The sequence below is a fragment of the Amyelois transitella genome, chromosome 23, assembly GCF_032362555.1.
Source record: "Amyelois transitella isolate CPQ chromosome 23, ilAmyTran1.1, whole genome shotgun sequence".
Classification (NCBI taxonomy): domain Eukaryota; kingdom Metazoa; phylum Arthropoda; class Insecta; order Lepidoptera; family Pyralidae; genus Amyelois; species Amyelois transitella.
Window position 1 is genome coordinate 2,856,738 of NC_083526.1, and position 25,509 is coordinate 2,882,246.

The 25,509-nt window shown below is 36.2% G+C and overlaps 1 protein-coding gene across 1 annotated transcript in view; it reads left to right on the forward strand.

The window, feature by feature from the left end:
- The window catches only part of LOC106130760 (equilibrative nucleoside transporter 1), a 32,161-nt gene extending 7,146 nt beyond the window's left edge, over nucleotides 1-25,015 (forward strand). Inside the window, exons 3-10 of the mRNA XM_013329683.2 lie at nucleotides 10,001-10,108; nucleotides 12,243-12,483; nucleotides 12,932-13,077; nucleotides 16,070-16,299; nucleotides 17,091-17,286; nucleotides 19,212-19,327; nucleotides 20,400-20,599; nucleotides 21,497-25,015. Of these exons, the coding sequence (XP_013185137.1) occupies nucleotides 10,001-10,108; nucleotides 12,243-12,483; nucleotides 12,932-13,077; nucleotides 16,070-16,299; nucleotides 17,091-17,286; nucleotides 19,212-19,327; nucleotides 20,400-20,599; nucleotides 21,497-21,620 (1,361 nt within the window). The 3' untranslated portion in view covers nucleotides 21,621-25,015. The remainder of the gene's footprint in view (nucleotides 1-10,000; nucleotides 10,109-12,242; nucleotides 12,484-12,931; nucleotides 13,078-16,069; nucleotides 16,300-17,090; nucleotides 17,287-19,211; nucleotides 19,328-20,399; nucleotides 20,600-21,496) is intronic.
- The last annotated feature ends 494 nt before the right edge of the window (nucleotides 25,016-25,509 follow it).

Consider the following 25,509-nt stretch of genomic DNA (forward strand, 5'->3'; position numbering starts at 1 on the left):
TAAAAATAAAAGTCCAAATTTGTTTTGGCTCGAAAACTTCCATTTGCCTGTAAGTAGGTAGGTACTCTAATGACTTTTCTACACGTAGGTATGTTTTGAAAATGTGATCATCGGCTTAGCTGAATCATGCATAAAATATAATTCGTTCACGGTCGGCTTCATGAAAAACGTATTTTTATAAATCATCACATCATATAAGTGAGCTATGATCAAATGATCATACCAGAAAATATTAACGTGTATTGTAATATTTTCTGGTTTGATGTCGTCGTATTTATACAAGTCTAACTTCTATTCTTTAGACCTAACGACTCAAAACGCCGAAGAAGAAAAAAGCTTGAAAGCGGATAATATGCACTTCTGAGCATCGTAGCGGTAGTGTCACAAGAAATGATTAAGAACCTGTAAAAGAAGTAAATGGCGGTTAATCCATAAATAGTCTTACACTGGTTACATTTAAAACGACAATGAGGTCATGCATTACTACAACAGAGAGGTCAGGCACCACTAGGTTTCTCAGAACATATGGAGATAAAACGTTTATCAACTGTATACAATGCGAATATGATAAAATTAATTGAAAAGAAAATAAGAATTCTCAACATTCTTCAACAACTTTTAGTTACAAAAATTATAAAAACATTTTAAATCCCAAGACTAAGGAGATTTCACCAGTTCTATGTCAATGATGCTTCCACTTTAGGCTGCACCGACAGATAAATTAGTTCTCATCACTCATACTTATCCCTGTATGTTCCCCAAAGTCGACTCTTTCAATGAACTCCGTTGTAAACTAAAGTCATTTAGCATTTCGTTTATTTCTATTCGTCCATAAATTTATTGCTCTAATATACAAACAGAATAAAGGCGAGTGTTACAGAGGTACCAATGAGGTTGGCAGCATTTGTCGGAACCTTTGACCTTCACGTCAAAGGAGAGCTAGTGGTCAATTGAACAAAATGATGACGAGATATCTTGAATCACTGTTGAACATAAGTAAACAAATAAATCAGTGATATGATAATGCTGTGGCAGAAATATAATTTGCTTTGAAATGATGACTCAAATATAGTGGAAATCAGCCAATTCGCATTTTACTACACAAACTAGAAGATGCAGCGTTTCTCATTATGTAGAATTCTTTTCAGTCTAAATCTAATTTGGATCGCTCGAAATGTGTGTTAAAATTATCCGACAGTACACCATCGATAGAGGAATTTGTCAGATTTTTGCCGCTATTGATTTTTATAACGCTTCTGGATGATATCAAAATGCCTCTTCAAAGAAAGAATTGTTACGTGTAGGAAGTAGATTGTTGACCAGTTTTAAGTCACTACGACAAAACTGCCACATCGTTAACAAACCATATTTATATGTGTATCGTACTGATCTCGTATACATCATGATGATATGAATTGTATCCTGTAGGGGGCGTTCATTTTTATATTTGTCATAATAAATTCATTCCTCTATATTCACCCCATGCCGTGTGGTTCCCGGCACCATTAGAAATAAGAATAGGACCACTCCATCTCTTTCCCACGGATGTCGTAAAAGACAACTAAGGGATAGGCTTATAAACTTGGGATTCTTCTTTTAGGCGCTGGGCTAGCAACCGTAGACGTGATTATATGTATGTATTCACCCCAAGATATTTAAATGAAAAATTCGTCTATGCGATTACCAGTCATGAATCGGTTAATTTCTGATTCAATATCGTTTTATGGAAAATCTAGTCATGACATGAGCAAGATTCTCAAGCAACTTTCAACGGATCAAGACCAGTCAGAGTAGAAATTGCTCTTGAACGAGTTGTACGGGCTGCGTTCACATACTGACACAAGATATCACCTATTGTACTATTGTTCTCTGAATATTATGCAAAGCTATGAGACATGCGACCGATGTCAAAGGAATGTAGCGTGTTTAATTACTCGGCATAGTTTACATTTTTGGGTTATCCCGTGGGTCTAACGGATTCTTTGTAAACGTAGTTTTGTGAATACATAGTACAAAAAGTGAGTTTAAAGATTTGATGATCATGATAAGTTTAAGCGAATTTGTTGTTGGCAAAAATCCAAGTAAATTACATACATACATATGGTCACGTCTAAATCCCTTGCGGGGTAGACAGAGCCAATAGTCTTGAAAAGACTGAATGGCCACGTTCAGCTATTTGGCTTAACCATAGAATTGAGATTCTACTAGTGACAGGTTGCTGGCCCATCGCCTAAAAAAGGAATTCCCAAGTTTGTAAGCCTATCCCTTAGTCCCCTTTTGCGACATCCATGGGAAAGAGATGGAGTGGTCCTATTCTTTTTTGTATTGGTGCCAGGAACCACACGGCACCAAGTAAATTACTGCTAGGATTATTCTTTTAACAGTTCAACAGCAAGTGGTAACAGTAGTTAAAGTATATCTCATATCGTGTCACAGTTGCGACACAAATAAACATTACTCATCGTAAAACAAAGGTCAGAACCTTTTGTTATTACAAAATAATGCATGTGCATCCGTGAGTCTTTCCTTGTCCGATGAGTCTTGATGTAAACAAGTATGCGTTTATATCGTCTACATATCGTTACTTGAGACGCAACGTTAGCAAAACATGGAAAATTGCTTAATTGTAAGCAGTATGTAGTTATTAGTACTATTTTTTTAATAGGTTGCTTTGTTTTAAAGGCTTGATAACAGCAAAAGCATTAGCAATGTAGTTTAACAGCGGATTTGCTTCAAAGTAGAATACAAGAACTTTGAATTCGTCACATCACATTGAAAATACACTACCGTCGTGCCGCAGACTCTCAATAAAAAAAAATACTGACTACTTATGCATGGATTTTCCCAAGCTGAGTTGGGGTAATGGTAAAAATTCAAGGATTCATCTAAGCAGCCGACGGCAACATTTTTATCTAATCATTTCAAAGAATTTCCAATTTGTCTTGCAAACCCAGCGCTGTAAAGCCAACAACTGAGAATGCAATAGTGAATTTCTTTGATGGGAGAGACTAAACTGCAAACTTGTTGATAAATATATATAGAACATCTTATGTCTGGTCGAGATGTAACGGATTTCAGTAATTTACATATGAACAAAGCAAATGCATAATGTTTATTGAACCTCTTTCTACACGTGTAGATTTTTATTCATGAAGCAATTGTCAAAGCGCCGGAAACGATACAAATGAATAGTCCTTTTTATTTTGGAAATTATTATTACTCTACAATTTTTACGAACAAGTTTACAGGCATATAATTTCAGTTTGGAATTTCGTTTAGGACAGCGTAAATTCTAGCATTTATTTACACAAGGTTTATAAATCTACGCTATCCTTTTAATATAATTCTTGAGTTTCTTGAGAGATTAGTATTTTAAAACGAGTCAACTTATTACCAGTTAAATGAGCCATTTTTTACCATAAATTCGTAGTAATCGTCATTTTTAAGTAAATACTCTTCAGAGAAATTTTCTTCTGTCTTCATGATGACGTAATAAATGTCGAGCGTATTTACTGTCTATATGAGCTATTTATTTTATTATCGTGCATTTATTGTATTGGGAGATAAAAGTAGTAAGTTATAGAAATAAAGCAATTCGAGATCAATTTAAACATTTGAGTGTGCTTATGGTCATCTAGGTATGAAACTTGTATTTTAATTATTTTCGCTAAAGTACAATAAAATGCTTTCGCTTCTTGTGTAATTGAAGGCGCGAATAGAATAACTTACAGTTGATGAGTCTAAAACGAGAATAAAACGTTGTCATATCTTCAGCATATTAACTAAGACTTACATACATACATACATAAAATCACGCCTCTTTCCCGGAGGGGTAGGCAGAGACTACCTCAACTTAGACTAACTTAACTACTTTAACTAAGACTTAAATGCAGATAAAGCATAACAGGTATATTTAAATCTTTAAATAATTTAGCTATAACGTTGTAAGCAAATTCCAATGACACATAATTATGCATGATCTCAAAGGCGGAATTTCAGCTTTACCTTGGCATCAAAATACAACTATAATGTTTTGCGAATATCTTAGTGGTATCTAAGCGTAAACACATCGGGTGACTTTAATACCAGCCAAAATTCCTAAGCAAGATCAGATTATGAATCGACTGTCAAATTTTTTTTTCCATCTCATTGACCAATGAGCTGATACCACTCTTTAACTTTTTCGGGAGTTTGTGTTTCTCAAAACCATGTTGGAATTATATCTTGTTTATTTATTAACAATCAACAAAATAATAACGAACCGTAGTCAAATTCTTCAGATGAAGCAAAAGCAATGAACCACGGAACTTTCTTGTCGTGTTCACATGCTAAGTAATGCTTTGAGTCCTGGGGACCGGTTTGCGTCTTTTCTACGCCATATATCAGGGTCTTCGTCATTCCTTTACCTTGACCGAGTCCCAGTTACTACTTATCCTTCACATTGAAGGTCATCTACCGTTATAATTGTGTTTACTTAGAGCGCTTCAAATATAATCGGACGAATTTAGATTTAGATCCTGTTTTCAAAACTTGTTTCTTGAAATAATTTGTTGCTCTTAATATGTTGGTCACGGTCATAACAAATCATGGTTATTTTGTTATTTTACTTATATAACAGCGATAACATTATAAATACTTATTATTGTTTCAGTAAATGGTTTAGTTGGTGTCTTATATCGAATTTTTATGTGGCATTTCCTACATTAATGTGATATTATCAATTGCATTCTTAACTATTGGTTTCGTAGCTTGACGTCTGTCTAAGTGCTTTCCAATCTGTGAAAAGATATGACCAAGATTTAGGAAGTCCGCTTTCTTACAAAACTGTCTTTGGAATATGCCAAAATTCTTCATGCCTTCGTAATATACTTCTCAGACCCATTTATTTCTCATTTGCTTATCCATTTAGCGTCCATTAGAGCTGTTATCACAGTTAACTGCAACGGTCAAGCAACTAGTATTACTGTCGCCATTTTATCATTTTGTAACAATATCTCCAGTTCATTATTGATTTGTTTGTTTATATTTGTTTGGTGAGTGTATAAATCATTAGTTTATTTGTTTCTCAATTATCCACAGTATCAGTCACACAAAACTCAAGACTGTCCTCATTGTATCGGGTCTTAACTATTGTAAAAACGTAGGATTATGGGATAGGATAGGATATATATTTGTAGGACGTAACGATTGATTTAGATCTTCTTTGATCAATCTTTTTGTATCCAAGTCTCGGTATACTGTTTCTTTTTTTATGTAGTTGCATCATATTAATCAATTAATGTTTGTGGTTTTAATTTTTTTAGTGTGTACGGAAAATCAATTTTGGTTAGTTCGTTTTTAATCGGCTAAAATACCTGTGTTGTTTGGTGTCTTTACTCGTCAGTTTTAATTTTTCCTCTTGTTATTATTCTTTTTACTACATTCACTTACGCGTGCAATATAGTTCTTCTAAGAGTTTGAGGAAACCTTTTAAAAGTGCTTCTCCGTACTCACTAAGGATTTTATCCGGTTATGCCGGTTTCTGCCAGTCAATATTACTAAGTTCATTTATTTTTGCACAAAAATTTCCCAAGACCTTAAAGTGTACGTACATTATCTAACTTACTAACTAACCTAGGTGTTACAAGTGTACAATCTGCGCGGTTTATAAGACCTTGTGTGTGTATGTTGTCGAGTATCGCATTACTGTATGCCGCTAATGTCATTACCATTCGTCCACGTATGTCATCAGTTCCTCTGTGTTTACGTTTCTGTAATTGTGATGCACAGCTATGGAACCTTCGCTGTTGTTCTGCAGAAGGGAATTCTTCGAAAATGTGAGTAAGCAGTCAGTGTTGTGTTGTTTTCAGTATATTAGAATAGTCAAGGGATAGGCTTATAAAATTGCGATCCTTTTTTTAGGCGATGTGCTAGCAACCTGTCACTATTTGGATCTGAATTCCATCATTAAGCCGAGCAGCAGAATGTGGCCATTCAGTCTTTTCGGGACTGTTGGCTCTGTCTACCCCGTAAGGGATATAGACGTGACTATATGTATGTATGTATGTAGAATAGTCAAGACCATGCAAAGACATATCGAGACATGCTGTCTCTCTTCCGTGGATGTTTTAAGAAGGGGAATGAGCATTATTTGGCCCTTGGCCTACGGTTGGCGTTGGCACCGTGTGGTTTTGTGGGGTCGAGTCCAATATAATAGTCGGGCTTTCCGTGGCTTTGCGGGCAGACGAGGGTATTTAAAAACACTATCGGAGGTCAGACTATGGACGCTTCGTCCTATTCCTTGGCTTATCAATCCCGTATTTTCCCCAAGGAAAACTTAACTGGGAGAGTAGAGTAGTAAACAGCATGTTCGAATCTGTTATATCGCAATGCAAGGTTAACCGGTGTCAGGACATCGATAACGGCCAGATGGTGACCGGTTGCATTGTGACCTTTTGCCCCAAAGCCTGGAGTCATCATTGTTATCTCATGGTCACATGATTGAAATAACAAATATCATAAAAGTTTTAAATTTATTATATTCGTCGTTGTACGTTTATTCTTAGCACTTATCATGTTTAATGAATTTCTTAGTTCGCTAAAGAAGATGTTGATTATACAAATTCTTAATTTCTTAAAATTAGTTACGTTATCACATTGACGTTACGCTATTACCTACCGTTTTCAAACGCAACTGTAGAAGAAGTTGTGGAACAAACTAGTAATATAGTGTATTGTGTTTTTTTCAACGGATCCTCAAAGGCTTTGCACGGTTTTTTGGAGAAAGACAAAGGGTATCTTTCATCCTGGTAAAACTATTGTCTCCGTGGTATTTGCGAAAAAGCCGATATTCTTTTTGTAGGTGGCGCTAATTTGTCGCTTTTTGTAGGTAGCGTTTAATTCGTTGCTTCTTGTCGTGACGTGTTATTACAAGAAGTTTAATTCAGTAAATAACTTGTGGAGAGGTAACAAACAAATGAACTCACTCTCGCATTTTCAATATTGGTATTCTGCCGATTACAACATGAGCTTTGTATGATACGTTGTTTAACTGGATTTAGAAGTTTTAATGGGATGTTTACCTCAATTTTAACTTTATTTTACTTCGTGTTTTATGATATCGTTTTAAACAAAATATTTTAAAGAAACGTTTGTGTAACCTTAAGAGTACCATTATCGATTCTCACTTCGCAGTAATATTTATATCGGCAGAACAACGTATTGATTAGCTGACGTTACCACAGACTATGAAATGAAAGAATGACAAGGTGTTGTCATTCTGTTTACAGTAGTGAATACAACACGAAATTGGTTATAATTTTTTCCTAATGACTATGTTTCCAGTGCGACGCCGTTTTTTATCGCGCGAAAAACGAATGTTGTCCCTTTTCACATAAATACATAAAATGAAGCCTCTTTCCCGGAGGGGTAGGCAGAGACTACATCTTTCCACTTGCCACGATCTCTGCATACTTCCTTCGTTTCATCCACATTCATAACTCTCTTCATGCAAGCTCGGCGGTTTCGGGTACTCTTGACCTGACCCTTTACCAGGACGTTCTTAATTTGATCAAGATACGTTCGGACGTTCTTAATTTGATCAAGATACGTTCGTCTAGGTCTTCCCACTCCGACCTTGCCCCCCACACTCTCCTGGTATGCCTGCTTTCACTCATCCTCTCACGTCATAATAAAAAGCGAAATAGCGATAGGTTGTCGCGCGATTAAAACGGCGTCGCGCGTGCCATGCTACGGGCGCAAGACATATTTCACAGCAGCAGCCCATTCATATAGGATGAGTTATGTTTACGCGATGCAGCCGGGCTTCTACGGCCGTTTGTTCTACAGGGCTCATGTTCGCATTACATGTTACATGCATAGTTGTCGTGTTCTGCTTTAGTTATGCGGGTAATATGCGGCACTCCTTATTTTGTACAAAGGGCAATAAATTTCGCTGCGAAATTGGTAAACACAAAACAAAACAGTGCTGTATATATATACTACTCAAAGAAAGAAAAGAATAATAAAATAATAAAGCAATAGGTACATAAACTAGCTGTGCCTGCAACTTCGTCTGCGTGGAATAGTTATTTTGGGCATCATTGAAGCCTTCAAGGATGAATAATTTTCCCCGTTTTTTTCACATTTTCTATTATTTCTTTGCCTCTTATAGTTGCAGCGTGATGTTATATAGCCTAAATACTTCCTCGATAAATGGTCTATTCAACGCAAAAAGAATTTTTCAATTCCAACCTGTAGTAGTTCCTGAGATTAGCGCGTTCGAACAAACAAAGAAACTCTTCAGCTTTATAATATTAGTATAGACAAAGGTTTCATTAAATATTGTCGTTTGCCTCTTCATTAAACATCCGGTCCCTCGACGAACATTTGTTTTGTACGACAATATTATTTATAACATCTCAATTACTATAATATACAGCTTACGATTCTGCTCATGTCCTAGAAATGTACATTTCTTTTGATAAATTTGTCTAACTGAATCGAATACGATCGAGTCTGCATAAACAAGGCGATTCTATAAATAAAATATTGATTTATGATCGATATTTATGAGCGAGTTGCAGACTAATGTATAAGGCACTGGCATGTAGTATGTGTAAAATATAATATGTTTTATCTTCTCTTTATCATTGTTTTTGAAGTTAACCTCGGAGTAAGAGAGAGGGAAATAACGACTTATGTTAAATCAACGTTTTTGAATACCTAAATGCTCCCTGGCATTTTTTTTAAAATTATTTTTGGTGGACAATGAGATATATCATTGTTTATCTTGACCTTACAAGTTAGGTATGAAATGGTGTAAACGTGACCAAAACTAACCATTCCAACCAATATACGAAATATTAACACTTTTGTTCTTAAGTGTACCGATTGTTATTTTCTCATCTAGTTACAGTAATCAGGGAATTCTTATAAGATTTCACAGGTTTCAAACGATTGACTGATCGAAGGAAACGCTGTAGTTGATTAACTTTTACATTTTATATGGTTTCTATATATAAGAACTAATATACATATAAGAACTTTATTACAGTGTGTAATAAAGTTCTTATATTTTTTTTACATTGAGAGCTCCAATCTCTACGATCTATACTGTAGACGGTTTAATACAATCTTAATATTACTTATGGTATACAATTTATGCCATGCAACGTCTTCTAGTTTTGTTGTGATTCAAAAATAATAAAAAAAAATATTTAAAGCTGCTTTTCTAGAGCATTGACTTTTGTAATCTAACTAACTTTGACACAATATTAGTTGTGAAATATTGTAACATCCCATTAATCATAATAGGTTATCTTACCATGTTTAACATCAAAGATAACATTAGCTTCAAAGGTGTGGACTTTTTATGTGCCGTAAAGTATAATTTTTTTTAAACATTTTTTTAATTAGTTTATACTACGAGTTAGCACGCGACAGTACCAATTTGTACGGACGATAAAAATTAAACAGTTTATTGCATCGATAACAGATCTTATTGTTCAAAGTTTGCCTGTTTGTGGTCAATATTCTAAGAATACGCTATCATTTAAAAAAATAATTAAACTGTGCACGTAATTTTTTTTGTAAAAATTGTTAACTTTTAATTTTGAGAATAAGGTAATATTTTTTAATTTTACAAAAAATTTCCTGCTTGAAATTATATTTATGGCGGAATCTTTTAGTAAAATTAGTTTTAAGGTTTTTGATTTTAGTGAGTTACATAGTGAAACATCGAGAGGAAATCTGCGTATTCAGGCTACTGGAAGTGTTGGGTCGAAATTCCTGGCAAGGTTGCGTTAGTCAGATGGATGGACGACAGATGCTTCGTGTAAAAGCCTAACTTACCTCCGCCAGGATCGTGATAACAGGCGAATCCCGGTGTTCTATGTATGTAAAATAATACGTTACACGCTGTCCAAAGATTAGCAATTTTTCTTACCGACGTCTGGCTGCCTGGTGACAACTCCTTAAATATATTTTTTTATATTCAGTTACATGATTTTCTTTGTTCCAGGGTGGGAGGCAGAGGGGGAGAAGGCGCCGTTTCTTCGCAACGAGCCGGTGAAGCTGACCCCGGCGTGGGAGGGCACCAACCTGCCCAATGACACGCTCAACCTGAAAGGTAATCTGCCGTGACGTCACACGGTAACGGAGAGAACATCAATACATACATATAATCACGTCTATGTATAAACAGAGCCAACAGTATCCAAAATACCGAAATAAATAAATATATACGGGACAAATTAAACAGATTGAGTTAGCCTCGAAGTAAGTTCGTGATTTGTGTTACGAGATACTAACCCAACGATACTATATTTTATAATAAATACTTATATAGATAAACATCCAAGACCCAGGCCAATCAGAAAAAGTTCGTTTCTCATCATGCCCTGGCCGGGATTCGAACCCGGGACCTCCGGTGTCACAGACAAGCGTACTACCGTTGCGCCACAGAGGCCGTCAAGGCTGTATGGCCCAATGATGAAATTGATACTCAAAAAGTGACAGGTTGCTAGCCCATCGCCTACAAGTAGACCTAGTTTCTTAGCCATTTCTTTAGTCGCCTTTTACGACATCAAATTAGTTACGTTTTGAATATCGTAAACTTTTATTTAGGGAATGACTTCTAGGGCGCATAGTGTTTTACCATTTTGGGGTTAACTACCAAATCGGAGTTCTGGGGTGCACAAGACTAATTTGTTAGTGAATTTCGAAAGGGTAAGCCAAGGCACTAAGTTATCTTGGTACCCGTAACTCTTAAAGGTCTGAGTTATATCATTGCAAAATTTCGTCAAAATGAGTTCAGAACTTTTGAGTTTCGCATGGGTAGCATTTATACATAATTATGTAAAAACTTTCCTCTTGAATCACTATAAAAAAAAACTGCATCAAAATCCGTTGTGTAGTTTTAAAGATCTAAGCATACATACGTAAAAGACAGGGACAGACGCGGGAAACGACTTTGCTATAAATTACCTTTGTAGTTTGGTGATAAAAAATTTCCGACAAAAACAGGCATGCCGTTATGTCTTAATAGTACAAATAATTAATAGACGTGAACCTCTTTTATTGCAGTCGGTTACGAATCAAATAATTTTGTAAATATTTACGAACATTTAAAATCTCCTAAAATCACACAATGCAATTCAATTGACTCCCGAGTCAACTGCATGATTGAAGATGAATGAGCCATTAAAGAATTCTGAGGCCTCAATGAATCATCATGAATGGGTTTACATTTTTCACGCCGAGTGAGACAAGCCGTCTGGCGCAATGTGTAGCGAGGGCGTCCGCAATTCGAAGGTCCCAGGTTCGAATCTTGTCGGCGGTGTGTTAAATTATCTGAATTAGAATGATTTTGATTGATTAATGACATAATTTGAATTGATTAATTTAATTGTATGCACTTTAAAAATAACCCCACTTCCCAACGCAGTGTCACAGTTAAAATAATTGTAGGCACATTATTACAAAAGTGGGAGAAGAACAGGCTTTACTAAAACACACGCGGGTTTCATCAATAAGTCCGTGTGCACCTAAGTATTGCGACAATATTATTTTTTTTTAAAGTTAGATAATGTTTATATAGAGTATTTACCGATAAAGAGATAAAAGAAAAATCAATAAAGACTTGTAGAAAAAAAAATATATAATCAATTCAGACGCCGTGTGGTTCCCGGCACCAAAACAAAAAGAATAGTACCACTCCATTTGTTTCCCATGGATGTCGTAAAAGGCGACTAAGGGATAGGTTTGTAAACTTGCGATTCTTTTTTTTAGGCGATGGGCTAATAAACTGTCACTATTTCAATCTCAATTCTATCATTTAGTCAAACAGCTGAACGTGGCCTGTTAGTCTTTAAGGCTGTTGGCTCTGTCTACTCGCAAGGTATGAAGACGTGATTATATGTATGATTCAATTCAAACAAATGGTTTTGAGTGAGCTTTGATAAAATGCAATTAATGCTATATTTTAGCATTTATTAACAATTTATAGGTAGGTATATCATTTATATAACTATAGCAGCAAAGATATACCGGCTTGTTTTCTTTTTTTCAAAGTATTTTAACTGTTTTATGCAATGTTGACAATTTACATTTTAGTGGAGAACTCAGACTTAGTTTATGTTTGTTACACTAGGCATCATGACAAGATATACCTACATACAATACACAAATCACTTTTATTTGGAGGGGGTACGCTGGATAAGGATTTATTACGTGATAACTTACTGTCTTTTTATCTGATACAGGAATCGCCATGGACTTGGCGCCGCCAAAGGACAAATGGAACCTGATCTACCTCACTCTCATACTCCACGGTCTCGGCACGCTGGCCGCGTGGAACATGTTCATAACGGCGAAGGATTACTTCGTGAAGTACAAACTGGTCGATACGCCGCAGTTGGCGACCAACTATTTGGCGTACGTCGGCTGGGCGAGCCAATTGCCAAATGTGCTGTTCAATTGGCTCAATATCTTTGTACAGTTCGGGTGAGTTGGCTCTGTTACTGACGTGTAGTCTGCCGCGAATACAGGAGTTCCTCGCGTGGTTTCTTGAATCTTCGCATATACATACATGTGGTCACGTCTATATCCCTTGCGGGGTAGACAGAGTCAACAGTTTTGAAAAGACTGTATGGCCACGTTCAGCTATTTGGCTTAATGATAGAATTGAGATTCAAATAGTGACAGGTTGCTAGCCCAACGCCTAAATAAGAATCCCAAGTTTGTAAGCCTATCCCTGTCAAATTTAGCTTCTGATGACATCCACGCACCAATAAAAACAGTGCGCACCCCAGGCTCCCCTTCAGATAGGTGAGGATGTAAACGACAGGAAGAAGATTTACAAATACATTTAAATTACTGTCCTATTTTATTATAGAATTGAAAGCTTGCGATTTGAAACTAATAATACTAAACTCAATACGTTTGTCCCCAGCGGTAATCTCACGACTCGCATAGTTTGGTCGCTATGCATAGAAGTGGGCATCTTCGTGTTCACCATAATCCTGGCCATGTTGGACACCAGGGGCTGGCCCACGGTGTTCTTCTGGCTCACCATGATATCTGTACTCCTCCTCAATGGTAAGTGTCAAATGATAAGCTAACAGACTTAAAAGAGCGTTCTAATCTATAGTAGAACCGCCTAAATGAGTCCTCGCCCGCGGAGTACAGGGGCGCGGGGGTATGACGACGAAGGGGACCGAGAGAGGTGCGGGCGGCGGGCGCATTCTTGTAAAAACTCAGTTCGCTCGCTACGCGGTTAGCGATCACACGTGTTGACAGTTGCGGACGCCTTGTGAAAATTATACATGAGATTACATTCTCAAGATGAGTCGAAATATTTTCGGACATAGAATTAATAGTCAGTGCAAACAAATGGCGTTTAACGTATATGAATATTTTAGAAAAAAGAAACTCGACCCAAATTCTGATGAATATAAACAAGATATACCTTTAAATAAAACTGTAGCAGAAGTTACTGGACTATCAGAAAAGACTGTATCTAGAATTGTACAACAAGGGAAAGCATTAAATGACAACGAGAGATTTAAATCACCGAGAAAACCAAAACAGGTTCGTAGAAAAAGAGTGGAAATAGACGATTTCACAAAAGGAGTGGTAAGAAGAAAAGTCACTCAGTTTTACACAATTTTCAAAAAAATACCTACTCTGAAAACTTTGAACGCTGTACTTAGAGAAGAGAATATGTAATATATTGCGGCAGGGAATATTTAAGGCTATTATTACATGATCTAGGTTTTAAATTTAAGAAATGCGGATCTAAAAGGAAACTCCTTATCGAACAGCCAAATATCACATCGTGGAGGTGGAAATACCTAAATACTATTAAAAAATATCGTAGAGAAGGAAGACATATTTTATACCTTGACGAAACTTATGTAAACGCGTCTCATAACGTTTCAAAATGTTGGCAATCAAAGGATGAACTTGGCGTTCTATCTCATATTGGTAAAGGGGACCGTTTGATCATCGTACATTGTGGAGGTCAAATTGGATTTGTAGACGGAGCCCTTGTGATATTCAAATCCAAATGTAAAACAGGTGATTATCACGATTCTATGAATTTCGCAAATTTCAGTAAATGGATAAATGAAAAGCTCATGCCTAATATACCGCAAAATTCTGTCATAGTAATGGACAACGCAGCTTATCATTCGGTTCGAGAAGAGAAAAAGCCAACTATGGCTTCTACCAAGCCAACTATGCAAGAATGGCTACGACGACATAACGTGCCTTTTGATGAAAAACTTAGAAAGGATGACTTATATAAATTAATTAAAAGTAATTTCACAGAAGATATTTACAAAATTGACGAGGTATTGAAAAGAAACGGACACGAAGTATTGCGTTTGCCTCCATATCACCCAGACCTGAACCCAATTGAGTTGGTCTGGGGTGATATCAAAGGACAATTAGCACAAAAAAGTATCGACTCTAATTTGGACCAGAAAAAAGAAATATTAGAGAGATTATTTGCTGAATATCCCAAAGAGAAATGGGAGAATTGTGTTAAACACGTGATTAAAATCGAAGACGAATATTGCAAACATGATGGAGTCCTAGATGAAGTTGTTGATTTTATTATTAATGTGCAAGACGATTCTGATGATTCTGATGATGGCTGTTGTGAAAGTGAAGAATCAAGTTCCAGTGATAGTGATATTATGGACATAAGTGATTGATTTATAATTTTGATAAATTTTGCATAAATAAATATTACATACATAACTTTATTACCTTTTTTTTACCTACATATCATACCTATATATCATAAAATCACATTTTTATCGAATTGTTTTGTATGAAAAATAAAAATTTGAAAATAACAATAATCGAAAAATGCTTATGCTATTTAATTCATGTACGTGATCTCGTTGATACCATGGAGTTATGGGATAACAAAAGGAACACGTTGTATAGTTTACAGTTGTTTCATTCAAATTTTGTATAGCCATTATTATTTTTTTAATAAAAATCTTCAGCTGTTTGCCGCTAACCACTATGACGTCACATATCTCAAGAAATGTCCAGTAACATTTCGCCCCTTGTATTACACGCTACGCTCGACCGCCGCCCGCACCTCTTTCGTTCCCCTTCGTCGTCATACCCCCGCGCCCCTGTACTCCGCGGGCGAGGACTCATTTAGGCGGTTCTACTATAGAAGTTATTATCTTCAAGGTTCCACACCCTGGTTATGTACAGTGGGCTCAGGACATAGTTGAGCTGCCTCACTTTGATTGGTCTATGGGAGGTAGCCCAGGTATATCTTGAGCCATGTGTACCAAATTGAATCTTTCAATTACTCATAGTTTGATTGCTTATCGGAAATAAGGGAAAATATCGCGATGAAACTTGCACGTTTAGGCAATTGGACACACTTAACATGATCGAATATGCTTTAAGTTTCCCTTGCAAAGGTCGCGGAGGTCATATGGGAGTTGCTTCGTGTGAAAACCTGACTCACTCTAGTGAATAGAATACATTTATTTTGAAAATTGGATACAAGGCATCACTTATTGACGTCACATAACTTAAATATAATTAAAACTACTACCGCTTCCAAAGCGCATGTGTAGAAGAAGCGGCGGAACAAACTACACTGTTACTGTCAATTTACAAATATAGATCTCTTAAATCTAAATCGTGGACGAATGCACATTGCCTACATTAAAAAACATGAATGAATGTAAAACTAAGTGTCGTAGTCAAAAGGCGCATCCCGAAACCTCTTTACTCGTAGAGAGTTGAGGATGTAACCGAGACTAATGCCAAGAGAATGATGATCCAAGTCTTCTCCTCAAATTTAAGAGCTTACTCTGTGTCGGTGGAATTAAGTGGAGTTTTCTTCATCCATGTCTTTTGACTGTAATTTTTTTTTATTTTTGGTAAACTGTAACTTTTACTTTTTGCTTTATTTGATCAAAATATTTTATTCTTGGTCCTCCTCTTCCTCTCTTTTCATTAATTTAATCCAAGTATGGAGTAAAAAAAAAAAACTAGCTAACAAATATTAAGTGTCATTCATACAACATTTTAATCCTTCTTGTTTCAGCGTTCAACGCCATCTTCCAGAACTCCGTATACGGCGTAGCGGCCCGACTTCCACCCAAATACACTGGCGCCGTGGTCTTCGGCTCCAACATCTGTGGCACCTTGGTGGTGTTCCTGGACTGGGGGTCCCATAGCTTCGGCAGTATACGAACGGCAGCCATATACTACTTCATAGCAGGAATATTGGTTTTGCTCGTCTGCTTTGATACGTACTTCGCTCTGCCACTTAATGTGAGTAATTTGAAGTGCTCAACTTAACTATAGTTTTATACATACATACGTATAGTCACGTCTTTATCCCTTTCGGGGGAGATAGAGCCAACAATCTTGAAGAGACTGATTGGCCGCGTTCTGCTGTTTGGCTTTATGAAAGAATTGAGATTCAAATAGTGACAGGTTGCAAGCCCATCGCCTAAAATAAGAATTCCAAGATTATAAGCCTGTCCCTTAGTCGCCTCTTACGACATCCATGGGAAATGAGATGGAGTGGTTCTATTCTTTTTTATATTGGTGCCGGGAACCACACGGCACACATAGTTTTATTATAGAACAAAAGTTACATATAGTAGTGTTTCTTTATTTATTTTTTATTTATTTAATATTTATTTGAACAAAATAAAATGTACAAAAGGCAGACTTAATGTCCTTTGCCAATTTTTACCAGTCTACCAAACAGAAAAACTTTGAGTTGGGTGCGTTGGGTGAAGTTCACATGCATTTACACATATATATAATACACTAGCTGTGCCCGCGACTTCGTCCGCGTGGAGTAGTTATTTTGGGCATCATTGAAGGATGAATAATTTTCCCCGTTCTTTTCACATTTTTCATTATTTCGATGCTCCTTATAGTTGCAGCGTGATGTTGTATAGCCTAAAGCCTTCCTCGTTAAATGATCTGTTCAACGCTAAAATATTTTTTCAATTCGAGTCAGTATTTCTTGAGATTAGTGCGTTCAAACAAACAAACTCTTCAGTTTTATTATATTAATAAAGATTAAATCTCTAATATTTAATTTCCAGAGGTTCTACCGCTACCACGACACGCTCCAGCAGCGCACCCTGCGCGTGAACCCCGCGCTGGCGGCGCACGATGCGCGCGCGCCGCCGCCCAAGCGGCCGCCGTACTGCGCCATAGTGCGGCAGGCGTGGGTGCAGCTCTACAATATCTTCGTCATATTCTTCGTCACGTTGACTATATTCCCCGCGGTTCACTCAGGTGTGTTTGTTAAAATTTATTGCATACCTACTAGCGACCCGCTCCGGCTTCGCACGGGTGCAAAATTCGGAAAAAAATATACATAAAAACCTTCCTCTTGAATCACTCTACCTGTTACAAAAAACCGCATCGAAATCCGTTGCGTAATTTTAAAGATTTAAGCATACAGACAAACAGACTAAAATAGCGACTTTGTTTTATACTATGTAGTGATAAAAAAAATAACAAATTTGAATCAATAGAATAGAATAGATTTATTTTCAAAATTGGATTGGTACGAGGTATCACTTATTGACGTCGCGTAACTTAAATCTAATTATAACCACTACCGCTCCCAAAGCGCATGTGTAGAAGAAGCGGCGGAACAAACTACACTGCAGCATTTTCATCGGACGTCAATATATAAATATAATGTTGTCGCTTCAATAAAATATAAAATGCCAACATAAAATCAATGTTGGCGCTTGTTATCTTTCTCTCTCACACACTACCTTTACGTCTCAATCTTTCATTTCACTCTTCTCTCGTTCGGTCTGCCCCGGTCTTACTATGCTCTAGCATGATGTGTGACGAATGTGGATTATCACAAATAAAAAAAAAATGCAGTCATATTGTTGGTTAATTTTAAGACACATTCCTAAGTAATAACATACATACATAAAATCACGCCTCTTTCCGGGAGGGGTAGGCAGAAACTACCTCTTTCCACTTGCCACGGTCTCTGCATATTTCCTTTGCTTCATCCACATTCATAACTCTCTTCATGCAAGCTCGGCGGTTTCGGGTATTTTTGACCTGACTTATTAAGTAATAACAATAAGGAATAAAGATTATGATTAAATAAAAAAAATGTTGTTCCCACTCCAACGCAGTGATGTCACTAAATATAGTGTCATCATAATTTAACAGTGGGTAAATAAACGCTTGCTAAAACACACGCATATTCTATTGTGAGTTTGTGTGCACCTAAGTTTTGCTACAATTTTAGCTATATGTTGATTACTAAGTTCTAATAATACTTTTGCCTAAAACGTGGAAAAAATAATTATTTCAATGTGTAGTGCCGTGTGGTTCCCGGTACCAATAAAAAAAAGAATAGGACCACTCCATCTCGTTCCCATGGATGTCGTAAAAGGCGACTAAGGGGTAGGCTTATAAACTTGGGATTCTTCTTTTAGGCGATGGGCTAGCAACCCGTCACTATTTGAATCTCAATTCTATCATTAAGCCAAACAGCTGAACATGGCCTATCAGTCTTTCAAGACTGTTGGCTCTGTCTACCCCGTAAGGGATAAAGACGTGATCATATGTATGTACATATGTATAATCCAGATTGAACCCATTGAGTTGTTCCATTGTGAGACATGTGGGCGGATTTAATTAACAAAAAGGTAGATAGGTACTTACTTAACATTATCAGTAAGAATTAAAATTAAACACAGATTGTTCCCCATAGCATGCTGGGTTTGCCTGTAACCGGTCGAGCAATTAGAACGAACCTTATTGTATTTATAATCTCTGTATTTACTGTTGTATCGATTGTTGGTGAACTGAATAAATAAATAATAAATAAAAATAAATTTTCTCCTAGTGGTCCCGTGGGCAAGTGAAACAACGACTTGTTCTTTTAGACCAGAGAGTCCCAAACTTATTTTGTCTACTGCCCACTTTGAGAATAAATATTTTTTTAGCGCCCCCATTTTTTCACCTATTTAAAAACCACTATAACTTCAAATTAGTTTAATTAATTATTGTGACCTATATATGTATATAATGCCTCTACACAACGCCCCCATTTTCTTTCTGGGTCTCTTACCGCCCCCCTTGAGACCTGCAGCCCACAAGGGGGCGTTATCGCCCACTTTGGGAAAGACTGGTTTAGACATACTGGCTTCGGTAAATCACGTGGTTCCTTCTTGTTCCAGAAATCCAACCGATCACGGACGGCTTCCTCGGTAACAACTTCGTGCGGGTGACGTGTTTCCTCACGTTCAACTTTATGGCCATGATAGGCAACATCACGGCCAGCTTGTGGCAATATGTGAGTATACAGCATATTTTATTTGTTTGGAAAACACGTGTATATATTATATAATTAAGAATAATATGCCGTGTGGCTCCCGGCACCAATACAAAAAATAATAGGACCACTCCATCTCTTTCCCATGGATGTCGTAAAAGTCGACTAAGGGATAGGCTTACAAACATGGCATTCTTTTTTAGGCGATGGGCTAGCAACAGTAGCAACCTCTCACTATTTGGATCTCAATTCTATCATTAAGCCAAATAGCTGAACGTGGCTATTCAGTCTTTTCAAGACTGTTGGCTCTGTCTTCCCCGCAAGGGATATAGACGTGACCATATGTATGTATTAAGAATAATGTATTGGTGCCTATATTTGAACTAGAAAGCACTCGCTGCTCCAGCTAAAACAGCAGATACTTTGAACTTCTGCCCACGTTGGAATTTTTTTTCTTACTCCTAGACTACGTAACCTAAATAAGGAACTTTCATGGCAAATTTCAACTTAATTTAAAAAAACAATTGTTGAGCGTAACTGGCAATTCGAAAGATGCAGTCTCTGCCTATCGCTCCGAGAGAAAGGCGTAAGTTTATGTACATACATACATATGGTCACGTCTATATCCCTTGCGGGGTAGACAGAACCAACAATGAATGGCCACATTCAGCTATTTAGCTTATTGATAGAATCGAGATTTAAATAGTGACAGGTTGCTAACCCATCGCCTAAAAAGAATCCCAAGTTTGTAACCCCTGAGATAAAATTTGTGTAATGTACATACAAAATATATACCGTGTGGTTCCCGGCACCAATAAAAAAAGAATAGGACCACTCCATCTTGTTCCCATGGATGTCTTACCTAAAAGGCGACTAAGGGAAAGGCTTATAAACTTGGGATTCTTCTTTTAGGCAATGGGCTAGCAACCCGTCACTATTTGAATCTTAATTCTATCATTCAGGCCAAACAGTTGAACGTGGTCTATCAGTCTTTTCAAGACTGTTGGCTCTGTCTACCCCGTAAGGGATAAAGACGTGATCATATGTATGTATGTACAAAATATAGTTATATTTATATCTTTCCTTTCCACAGCCGACCCGCCGCTGGCTGTCAGTGTTCACGACACTCCGCTTCCTGTTCATCCCGTTCTTCCTCCTCTGCAACTACAAGCCGGCGTCGCGGTCGCTGCCTATCCTCGTGTCCAACGACTGGGTGTACTGGGCGGGCTCGGCGCTGTTCGGCTGGAGCTCCGGCCACGGCAGCTCGCTGGCCATGATGTATGTCAGCGGCGGGTAAGTGATACATACATACATACATATGGTCACGTCCATATCCCTTGCGGGGTAGACAGAGCCCGCCGCGCCAGACTCCTGCCGCCGCTGCCGCGACCTGCTGTGGGGCCCGCTGCAGGTGAATGCTGCATATCAGTCTTGGAAAGACTGAATGGCCACGTTCAGCCATTTGGCTTAACGATAGAATTGAGATTCAACTAGTGACAGGTTGCTAGCCCACCGTCTAAAAAAGAATCCCAAGTTTGTAAGTCTATCCCTTAGTCGCCTTTTACGACATGCATGGGAAAGAGATGGAGTGGTCCTATTATTTTTTGTATTGGTGCCGGGAGCTACACGGCACGGGTAAGTGATTCACTTTATAACTATGATTATTGGGGTTTACCACGGGGTCTTTGTTTTATATTTGCGTTATCTCGGTTGAATTCTTAACTGTTGTGATGCTTCCGCGGCTCAGGGACCGCATTTAGACATTTCTTTCTTCCATTCCATCATCATCAGCACTTCCCCAGGCGTAAACGGTGGCAGTAATTTAAATTTATTTTTATATATATTCTATACGAGCTAAGACGGTAGTCATACTATTGGAAATATCTTACACTTCTAAATTGTGTCCATACGTGGAATCTGGGTCCTCAAAGAATTCGCAATTCTACTGGAAATAAATTAGGGATTAATGCCATTAGAGCGATTTTTTAGTTGTGGCAACTATTTTTGTCATAGCTGCTCACATGCATACAACTTTTTTATATCCGTGAAATATTACTGTTCAGTGTGGTCGTGATGCAACTGGACCTAAACAAGGAAGAGGGAGATTACTGTTCAAAGCTACATATTAAGCGAGCAATAAATTTATAAAATTGCTATTCGGTCTAACGTTTTTTACTTTATTATTTCCAGCAATGTGGCTCCCGAACACGCATCTACAGCGGGCATGCTCGGCTCCGCCACCCTCGTCTCGGGCATCTTCAGCGGCCTCCTCTTCACCTACATATGTCCGCTGATCGTGAACATCAACATCTAGCGACCACTCAAACTGGCACACGCCTTCTGGAACATACTCCGGGGAGTCTGACAGTGAAATGTCACACTCAGTGCCCGTTGAGACATAGATGTGTAGTGTTAGTGCAACTGTGAAGTGAATAGACAATTGTTGTAGGCTCCGCAAAGCCTTATAAGTGAAGTGCCCAAAATAGGTGATAAATTTTTTGCAGAAGACTATTTATCAACTTGACTTAACTCTAACTTGACATATGTTTCTCGAAAATGACTTCTGTTGTCTTCTATTAAACGATTCCTATAAGACACGACTGCCCTAGAACGAATAGGATTTCGAAACGAAGTTTTAACGTCCATTATCTAATGACGATATTATGTTAAAACAAATAACATTTTTTTACTGAAGCAAAGTATAAAGCAGTAATTGTCTTAAAATCCAGCAGAAATAAATGACAGCTTTAAAAATGTCGGCTCAGTTAATTCTAAGGCAAACATTTAAAAACTTCATGATTGATATTATTCAGCTATTGACCGAAGTTAGAAAATGGAGGTGAAGCGGAGTGTCTTGTTATTTGACCAAACAAACCAATTTGGTATACATTTTTTTAATGTATTTTCTATTATTTGATGCCTTTGCATTTTTATCTCAGTTCATGAATAACTGATAAAAGTTATTAAGGTAGGTTGGTTGGTACCTATTGAACATTATTTGTTCCTGTTTGCATGTGTATACAAACAAACATACTCTTATATGAAATACATGCTTTTACTTCATCTCACCTTTATGTTTGACCACTACAGAATGAATATTTATGAATTATTTCATCATGAAATCAAATTTGAGTATTTACAAAACCAAATCAAACTAAATGCAGAGAACTGCCTAAATGAGACTATATTTGTATAAAATAATGTAGAAAATAAATGGATACTGTTTGTCTTGCCAATAGATAGTTATGAATAGGACTAAATAATAACATACAAAATGGTTAAACTAGATACATATATTACAGAATTAGCTAGGCCCAAAGTTATCTCATGTTATGAGATATTTGATATAAAAACGGAAAATTAAGTACCTTTTGGTAATAAGTCACAGAGGTCAGTAATAGCTATATCAGCTTAATTTTTACAATATCATGTATTAATTAAGCATACATATGGTCACGTCTATATCTCTTTTGGGTAAGACGGAGCCAGCAGTCTTGGAAGACTGACAGGCCATGTTCATCCATGTTCAAGTTTGTATTAATTAAAACATTTTAAAAATGTTGTTATTATTTAGTCCTATTGGAAAATATGTAAAGGAATTGCTTATGCTTTGACAATGTATTGGTAAATTAAGATACTATAAATTAATAAATATATCCAGTGCAGTACTAAGCTACCCTTATATCAAAGGTATAATATCGCCTTGCAACAGTTTCACGAATGTTTAAACTATTGACCTTGATTTTTTCACCTCATTGTAAAGACTATATATACTCTTAGTTTTCATAGGACATAGTTTTCATTTAAATTCAAATAATACATTGAAATTGGAAATTAAAGTTGTATGAAAGCTAGTGTGTACAGGTCTTAATAACTCATATGTATAACAATATCGAAATTATATTGATTAACAAGATATTTATGATATGAACATTTGCATTTGTATAAGGTTATATATTGTTCAAGTTTGTTAGTACTATAGAGATTTTTTATCGTAGCTAGTACAATGTATGTAAATTTACGTGAATAAGATTATTTGAATGTCATCATAATGATAAGTAATTATATGTGGAATTGACATAGATTTGTGAGTAAATATGTCTTGAAAGAAACAGGATGCTGCCTATATGAGTCTACCATTGTTTGAGTTTGAATACTTTCAACAAGGGTTTCATGGGTAGGCCACTAGCTTGTGGCACGGCTTTTTTTTGTAGAGGCTTGTTTTTTTTTTCGAATTGACTCAAGATTATAAAAATACATCATTATTGTATATTGTTCTCAAAATATACTAAACAAATGACGCTATTCCCATTTCCTAACTATTAGTTTTTAACATTATTTTTGATGTTCAAGAATTACTCAGATATTATGAAAATCCAAAGTGCTACTATTTTAAGTAAATAGGTTTATATAATTATATGTTTGACGCACATTTTTTTTGCAAATGATTTATATGGCAAAAATATTACACATTGAACTTAAAGAAATTATCGGAATATGAAAATAAAAATATTTTGTCGTATAAATCCTCTAATTATTTTAATAAAATTAGTAAGATCGTTGCATTTTTAGACTAGGCTGACATGCATCATTATTAATTATACCTAGTTTTATTATAAACTAATAATGTTATAAGAAAACCTCATTAAAATACGATAGTTATCATTTGCGATACGTTTTTGTATATTGAGTATGATTCCATTGAATTGTCAAACCTTCTATTCTACATACATTTTTATAAGACAAAATATCTGGTTATCTTTGTCTTATTTTATGTATAACATTAACAAGTTGACCCTTTTTACATTCATTTACTAGTTTAAGTTTTTATTTAAATGTGTCACGATGCTTGATTTTGATAATTGGCAAATTAGGGAATAATTTTTAAAATATTCTTCAGTGACAACTATTTTTTCTTTCATCGCTTAAGCGTGAATTTTATGTATTATGTAGTATATTTGTTGAAATTACATGAATACTATGTCGTCTTTTCTAACAAATCACGTTTGACAGACTGAAATACTAACATTGTTTAAGTTTTACATGACGCTAATAATTATAGGTTATCTCTTTCGAATAAGTTGTCAAAGAAAGAGAACTGTACACTTTTGAATAACTAGTGTCACTAAGTCTTACGTCTAATTATTTACAGAAGGTGCTCTGATATTATTTAGGCAGTTTTAACTAGCTTTATGGTGGCATAAAAAAATCATAGTACAACTTAAACATGCCAAACTGACCAATCATGTTTCATTTCTAATGAACGGAGAGCTGTGGTTGGTTCCCTTAATTTGAAAAAAAAAAACCCCTAAAATTCTTCGCCAATTTTCTTTTGATGATTAAACCTTTGATGAATGAAAATTAAAATTAACTAAGAAAGATGAAACGCTTCGTCTTTGATTGAAAATTATAATGTTTTTTTTATTAATGGGGTTTTCTGAAAAATTACACCTAATGGAAATACAACTCTTTGGTATAAGTTAAATCCTTTTGAAATTCTGAATATATAACTTAAAGTGATCGCTAGTTAAAACTCGCTTAAGTACAATTTGCCAAAAACCAATATATTCAAGTGCCTATAGATATCAAATGTCAGGTTATTTTTTATTTAGCATACCTAGAAATGATTTGTTTTGTGAACATTTCCCCTTATCCCCGAGTGGTTGTTATACTTTATTTATTACTTAGTAAACATATTTTAATTTCAAAGTTTTATTTTATTTTATCCTTACGTTCCCTTTTTTAGTAGAAGTAGTTAGTAGTAGAGCTATATTAAAAATTGTAGATAGAATCATTTCACTATCATTTTATTCTTGCCATTTTTCACGAAAATCTATTTTAATTTTAATGAGACCCAGAGAAAGGGCTATTTTCAATCTTGATACAGAAATACCACTTTTATAAATCTTATCGGCAATTTTTGACGGCGCCGCAGAATGGTGCGCCATTAAAAACTCAATAAGATAATGACCTTCTTACAAGTTAAAATCAATAATAATTCAATAAGGGCGAAGTATAGTCTACTCGCTCTGACAATGATAGGTTCCAATATTTTTGTGCCATGAAAATGTGGTAATACTGTACGGAACTAAGAAAACTGATGAAAATGTAAAGGTGAATAGACAGTGAGAGAATCAGAAGATATGTAACAGTAATCGTGTAATCATAATTATCATACAGATAAATGTCCAGTCATCTGCAGG